At 43.8% G+C, this 7,952-nt stretch overlaps 1 protein-coding gene across 2 annotated transcripts in view; it reads right to left on the minus strand.

Moving 5' to 3' along the window:
• The window catches only part of dtx1 (deltex 1, E3 ubiquitin ligase), a 53,565-nt gene that overhangs the window by 15,603 nt on the left and 30,010 nt on the right, over positions 1–7,952 (minus strand). For both annotated transcript variants that reach the window (XM_035658379.1, XM_035658380.1), the window contains exon 3: positions 5,327–6,074. In XM_035658379.1, coding sequence (XP_035514272.1) covers positions 5,327–6,074 — 748 coding nt within the window. The remainder of the gene's footprint in view (positions 1–5,326; positions 6,075–7,952) is intronic.

The following is a 7,952-nucleotide window of genomic DNA, read 5'->3' on the forward strand; positions in this document are numbered from 1 at the left end:
ATATATGCTGATTTGATCGCAAACAATCACAATATTTGCTTGGAAAAGCCCGCAAAACATTTTTTATTTATCAATTTATTATTTTTCAAATTAATCTAAATTAATGTGTTAAATTTGGCATTATTTGACAACAAACTGGGGTGGCCAGGCTTTTTTTTAAGGGTGCCACCCCATACCACCCCTCTAGATCCGCCCCTGCTGCTGAGGAAAATGTAGAAGGAAGAGGAAGTGACACCGTATCGAATGTGAATATCAAGAGTAAGAAGTGATTGGTTGAAGAAGAAGAACGTGATACTCAATAATAACTAATTAGTTGCTGCCCAGCGGGAGAGTTCCTCCTTCATTTAAACGTGCACTTAGGCCTAAATCTAATCAAAACACACCGAGAACAAGACGCCTCCCTTTATGAGTGCCTGTATAATTTAGGTTGCTTACAGAGAGTGTTGTGATCAAACAAATAATTTTCATTAGGAAAAGAAATGGGACAGCACACCATGAGGGCCCTTAACACAATCTCATTGTGTGCTGTGTGCACAACTCCTATAAGCACACAGTGCAGAGGATGTGTCAAGGATCCATAGCATAACACTAATTAGTATGCTTTTCATCTTTATTGCTTTCCAATTCTAGCAAAGATCTCACTATCAGCTGGAGAGCACGTTGCATAATAAATATGCAATGTTGATGAAATGGTTGCACACACTGATTCTACAACCACTGTGAAGAAAAAAAACACGAACCAGCTGCAGCGAATGACGTTCATTATCTGCTAGACTGAAAGACACGCTTATCTACACAGCCTTTATGGTTTATTTTTTACAAAACACATAGATCCACATCTTGCAAGCAATTTCCTATTGCGCTGTAGCTCATTATTTCTGCAAAGCTTGTGATTACCTATCTATGCACTGCAGAAATTGTTCTTGCACAAGGCTGTAGCCAGTCAACCTGTACCCTGTGTGCAGCTGCCAGCCTCCATCTCATTCTGCACTGCTGAGCTCTTTTCTCTTGACTTGTTTTTCTTGAAATGTGCACCTCTGGAGGCACTGACCTGGTCTGTCCCGGCTGCGCCTTGAGCGCTAGGGTTTAAGACACATGTCACCTCCTCACACTCTGCAGAAAGCCCCTAATGCTGGATGACTTCAAGGGTTTAATTCTGGCTTTAACTCCTTCCTCTTCCACTCTTATATCACATTTGTCTGAAAAACACCATCATCACTGTTAAATCTAGGAGTGCATCAAAATCCATGGTTATTACTGATCTCTAACTCCTATGCATAAAAAAATCAATGCAGAGAGTATCCAATGATCCTGAACAATACGCAGCGCTGGCTCGTGCTCCGATCTTGCGAGCAACTACACCTCATCATCAGCGTATACAAGAGCAGACCTTTTGCCTTTCCACCACAACACTGCTGCTCTGGCACAGTTTTGACAAGGCAATGGAAAGAAATTGGCGAACCAGCCTGAACCTCGTCACCTCTGCATTTCTTTCGCCCTGCCAACTCTAATTTTTCTCTTCCTCCTGACCTATGCTCACTTCTTCGCTGCCTTCTGTCCATCTTCTCTGCATGAAAAACCAACACCCACAATCCTGTCAAAATACTGCTGAGGAATTTCCAATGCTGGTATTTTTTACATCTAATTCTGTCATTTCTGACCTAAAACCAACGCAATTAAGTGATAAATCCAGCCCCTACATACCAAACCCATTAACACTACATTAATTATGGCCCCTGTCAGGTCAGGGCACGAGGGTCGCCGTCCCTCTTCTGTCTCCTGCTCAGTATCATCCATCCTTTCCTGAAGGAATCTCCAGCCTGCCTCGAGGACTTAATCAGACTGAGAGCTATGTGATTCCCCAAATAGAGAGACCACATTAGGCCTAGTTAGGAAAGTGCTGACTGAGTACTAATATCTCCTCATCTGTTTATTATGCACCATAAAGACAGTGAGAGGGGGGTTGGAGGGAGAGAACTCCAGGAGTGCTTAATTGCATATTGATGTGGGCAGTGGGAGGCAGAGGCAAGCCCTACCCCCTGCTACACTGACGTAGGGGGGTTACAACTTTACAATGCACCTGAAATGCCCTGAGAATCAACAATAATGATGGCAGGGATGTCCAAATTGCATCAGTTTGGTCCAGATGAGCTCTCATGATTTATTCATTAATTTCAACATTAATTTTGATCCTATGGTGAGACGCCGGAGCAGAGCGAGCAGCAGCCCACTGAGGGATAATGATCTCTGCACTCGACACACAGCCCTCCAGTCAAAACTCAGAAGAGCAGTCTTAACACAAAGAGAGTGGAGCTCGTAAACACAGTCAACAGCAAACAAACACTTATCCCTTCCCCCGAAGGAGACCGGACCAGACTTCTTCTTTCACACCTCTCCGTCTAAATGCGTTTAGGTTGTGCAGAGAAAGCAGTGAGCAGAAATACAATAATTCTTTCTGTAGACAGGCAGCGCAGATCAGTCTGTGAAATACAGAAGTGCACAAGAGGAAGTGGTTTGGCTGACAAAAAAGACTTCAAAAAATCCCCAGAGATCTCGTGTGAAATTCTTCCTGTTCATTCCTAACTCAAAATATGTCTCCTTATTTTTTAAACAGACAGGATTTAATCAATTCTCTCATCTCTCCATGTAATCATATCAGGGAAAGAAATCCTTCCCTATTCATCATTTATAAGCAGTATATAAACGTTTAATGAATGTTTATAAGATGCTTTCATGTAGTTGTAAGCAGATATGCGTTTAATAATATATCTGTCAACAACTATAACTCCCCTGTGGTCACACATCAGTGGATGTCTGTGTGGATGGCAATACAGTAAAACACAGTTGTATTACTATGAACATATGTTTTATATGATGGATGTGACCAATTATTGTACATTAGTTAAACAACAATCTCTTATATCTGCTCTCAACATTATAGTCGGTTCTTATTAAAAGTGTCTCTATGTGTTTATACATGCTAAACATGGAATTAAGTTTACCAAAAATCCATTGACCCAAATAGATAAATATACAAGTATAAAATATAAATAAAAAACTTTTTATCATGCAATTTTGAAGATAATGATATAATATATAATATCACAATTGTTCTACTTTCAGCTGAAACAGCCAAATTTATTAGATTAGATTGAGCAGAAATGTGAATCCTTCTCTTGTTTTAGCATCTAAAATGTACTTATCCAAGCTATTCAACCAACTAATCATGAAAATAATCTTTAGTTGCAGTCTTACTTCTATGTTTTACAGTAAATAAAGGTATTTCCTGTTTCTGACACATGCAACAGTGTGAACAGTGTGAGCTCAATAATTCAACAAAAAAAAAAATCCATAGCAGCCTGCATCTGTCGTCACTTTACACGACCCTGTTTCACAAACCGCAGGCCTTCAGTTTGTATCAGGTAACATGTAAAGGCAGGTGGTGATATAGTGGGCTGTGTCAACCCGGTTATAAGATAAACTGATGTGTTTACACACACCAGCAGATGGTGCCACTTCTAATATTTGTGCATGTAAGACAAATGCATGAAGCAACATAACCCCCCCCCCCCCCCATCATTTATAGCCCACTACCAGTCATTTCTAGAAACAATAAAAAGATAAAAATTTGAACTGCAGACTTCATCATTAATGATACCATAAAAACACATACGTTGCTGTGGTAGCTTATGCAAAGATGAGATCAATCATATATCAAAGTATTTTTTAAATTCTTAAGTATTAATGTAGTAGAAATAGATAGACTAGTGATCAGAAAGCGTGTGAGCGAGAGTTTCTGTGTATGTAAAGCAGCAATATAAACTCATGTAAATAAGCCACAGCGTGCCAAATACCAGCCTTGCACCCAACACCAGTTATATTAGGGTGTGGGTGTGTGAAAAACAGATCTGATGTTTTACATTCTGTGTGGGTTCTTCTGTTATCTGTCTGTAGCATGCTTGTGGGAATTTACGAGGGAGTTCACATTTCAGTTTATGTGTCTGTGTATGTGTGTGTGTGTTTGTGCACTCTCATGTCCTGCTGTGTTATGTTAACCACACTCATCCTGTACGTCGAGCCACTCGCCTGGGAACCGACACACTCCGCCTCACCCCCGTCTCTTCCTTTCACTCGTTCTCTTTGTCTCCGCAAAAAAAAAAAAAAAAACCTTTGTGCTGCGAGGTGAAAAAGTCACATTTCATCCATGGCTCCACGCGCACCTGAGCTTTCACTGAATTCTTAAAATACAGAGGAAGAGTCCCTGAGTAGGTCATCTTAGGCTGGTTTTCTCTATCACATATACCTTTGCACAGAGACTCGTCATTTTCCACCTGCTCGCTGTATGAAACAAGGTCATGGCCTGCTATGATGAACAAAAACCCTATACGTTTCCTTTCAGTGACACAAAATTAGGCCACAGAAAGTGAAAGCATGTGCGCCTGGGTAAAGGACGGTATTATTCAAACATGCAGTAAGTGTGTCTCTCCCCATGAGCGGCAAGAACAAAATGGAATCAAATTAGATCAGGAGAGGGTTTATTTTAGTAAAAGAAAGCAGGATAGGGGACTGAAGTATCGGTTACAACGCTAGACATACTTCTTTCCCTCTACTCCTTTCGCTGAATCGCTCAGAGGTCAGAGCGCTCTGCTGAAGCTCCCATTTTTCCTTGATCCATTATTCATTCTTCCCCAGTGGAGCTCTGCCTCCATGGCAAATAGGTTTCCACGGCTACACCAGAGCCCGCTTCACATGTCAGACCGCAGTTACACACACACACACACAAAAAGATCCACACATTCCACATACGACGTCTGACTTCTTCACATCCCATGACACGACAGCCACAGCACACTGCAATAGTAACAAATTAGTTCGACGCAGAAGCAACAGAATGATAAGCAGCGTTGCAGTATTTCACGCCTATTGGGGCCAACATAAGCTCATTATGGAGCAGTAACCATGGCAAGCACACATGTGAAAGAGAAGGTGCTTCCTCAGTAAAGGAGAATCAGCCGGACCCAAGGCTTTTTCTGCTGATCCGCTGATCAGCACGTTAACGAGAGTGGTCATAAATGAGAGAGAGGTAGAGAAAGACAGAGAACAATACACCAGACACATGCAGGCTGAAGCTTTGTGAAGCAGACAACCAGAAACAGAGATTGTCTCTTTGCTTTTTATATCCTCCCTTTGCCTCAGCTGAACTGTAAATTCAACTGATTCCGAGCATTATGTCCCCGCTATAACAAGTAACAGGCTACTGCAGACTCCAGAAAATCGAAATGAGAAAATAAGGAGGGTGCATGATTGTGTTTGCAAACATCATTACCCTGGTGGGATGGCTCCTCTGGCAGTGCCCATGGAAATGCGCTGAGTGCCCGGCCGGTTCAGGTTGTTCTGTCCGTTGATGGTGAGAGCGTGGTGGCCATGGGCGGATGAAAGAGATGGCATCACGGGGGAACAGGGGAAGTTGGCAGTGGACAGTGGCAACTGCACCTGTTCCGCTTTGGCTTGCCCACCCCCCACACTTATGTTATTGTTGTTGGTGCCGGAGGAGGTGGATGTCGGAGACCAGAGGGAGGTTCCAGCAAAGGTGTTGCTCTGCCGCACCACTGTGAGGGTTCCTGCAGCGCCCGGGTTGCCCGCTGTCCCTCCGTAGTGCTTACGCCGCTGAGAGGCCAGAATCGCATTAGAGGCGGCTCTCGTACTGTTGACCAGGATGCACTGCTGGCAGGAGCAGGGCTGGCCGGAGCTGGCTCCCACGGGCCAGGACTGCGACTTGGGGATGGAGCCCATGATGAGCGGGTAGGCCAGGTCCATGCGTCTCCGCAGGCGCCGCTTGCGCTGGCTCTGCCGGTTGGTCTGAGACATGCTGTTGAAGTCGATGAGGTAGCAGAAGCCCAGAGAGGTCAGGTCGAGCCAGGGGTGCTGCTTCTCGTAGGCGTTCTGGATGGTCACACAGATCTCCATGTCATACGGCGTCCACGAGCCGTTGTCGTTCTCCCACTCCCACACCACGCCTTTCCCCGGGGCAGACGACGGCTCGTAGAAGTTCCTCTGCACCGGCCTCATGGTGCCTAAAAGACAAAAGACAGAGGAGAAGAGGAACATGAGGACAATTGCTCTGGATCAGTGCGTGCCTTTTCAATCACACTTACAGGTATGAACCATTTGTTAAGGTCAGCTTGTACAGTACACATGTCTAGGTGAGCAGGAAAGGAGTGATGAAAGTACTGAGAAATGAAGAATCACTAATGATAACTGTGCAGGAGATAAGACCAATGATAAATGTCTGCATTGCTATTTTTAATAAGTGCAAATTGTCTGTGTTCTGCATCTTTGACACCTCTGGTGGCATTAAAGATTCAAGTCCATTAGCTGATTTGTCCACAGAAAATGGTTCTCATTTTGAAGGCTGTTTAAATGCGTCAGTCATTAAGAGTGTACTCCAGCAATTTAGTATGACACTTACAGGAGACAGATTAGAAAAAGGATTTGATTTTTAAAACTCTGGATCCTGCCTTTCCCATAATGCAGCTGGGTAGCAGCTTTCATTAGACCTCCCCCGCCTCTGAAATGTCTGAATCTTTCAAAACCCTCACCTTCAGTGTGTATGGCAGGATTTCTTTTGGTATCATCAGGGTTATTTATACACACTTTGAAAATCTCTTCATAGCGACACATTAATTTATTTTAATTAATTGTTTTCATTCACAGGCAAAAAATGAGATGATTCTAATTTAATGAGTAAAAGTACTATTTCTGGATATTTTACAGCTTTACAAATTATTCATTTCATATCATTTCATGACAGTAAAACTGATGAGAACTTGTCATTATATTTGACAATTGAATGAATAATTGTGTAAATGATAAACAGGAAAAATCGATGTTGTTGGTGACGTTAGCCTGAGGCAAGAAGGAGTTTAAATGTTGCTTCTGTTTCAAGCTCATCAAGTCAGCTAACAAGTGTTGAGACAGCAACCTGACCAACTGCTGGCTACGAGGCGTAGCACTTTGTTACCTGCCTGAGGGGATCTGGTTGCAAACTGTATAAGTCAGCAGCTCAAGATACAAACACTGTAACAAGCTGGGGCGCACACGCTAATATAATCCCTCACCTCAAGAAGCTCTGACATCAAACTGCATGCATGGCCTTTAAGCAAACATTGCACCCACAATCCCCTGCTGTCTCATTCTGCACTCCACTGTTCTGTATGGCGACAGGAAGGAGCTTTGTACCTCTGTCCCTCTGCTGATGGCCACTCAGCTCCCACCTCCATTATAACACAATTACTGTAGTCACATGGGAAATCAGGACACCTTAGCCTATCCGTCCCCGCACTGCACGTCAGCAAGGGTATCCAGGCTCTCCGGCGGAGACCGTCACCCCCCTCCTTCTCCCACCTAATTTAACGGGTAAATGCACACTCCCTTGCCAGGGCGGACCAGGGTGATAATGGAGGCATGGGAGTGTGTGCGGAGGATGAATGGGTGTGGGAATGAGAAGAAGGGTTGGTGGGCAGCGGTAACCCCTCATCCGGCAACTTGGTGCTGGCTCTGGAGAATAAAATGCATCAGCAGAATCAGCGAGTCTGACCTTGAGTCTCTGCTGCAGACTGCTGCTAAAGGACTCGGCTTGGCGGCTAATTTCATTTGGAGCCGCTGAGAACCATACGCACACACACACACACACCCTCTCACACACACACACTCACAGATGACTGCTCAGTGAGCCAGCTGCCTGTGTCTCTCACGTCTTCAGTCAGTCAGCCATGCACAACTTTCTCTGCCAGTTGCATCCGTGCCTGCTCACAGCTTGCTTGATTTCTTCTATTTTCTCTGAGGATGATAATGAAAATAGTGATTTTCCTAAATGGATTTCAAAATAAAACACTCCTCTAAGTTGCCTCTAAGATAATAATTTCCCCTGCACTTTTACACTGTAAAAAAAA

The sequence above is a fragment of the Morone saxatilis genome, unplaced genomic scaffold, assembly GCF_004916995.1.
Source record: "Morone saxatilis isolate NCDOM2014 unplaced genomic scaffold, NCSU_SB_2.0 Contig16, whole genome shotgun sequence".
In the NCBI taxonomy this organism is placed as follows: domain Eukaryota; kingdom Metazoa; phylum Chordata; class Actinopteri; family Moronidae; genus Morone; species Morone saxatilis.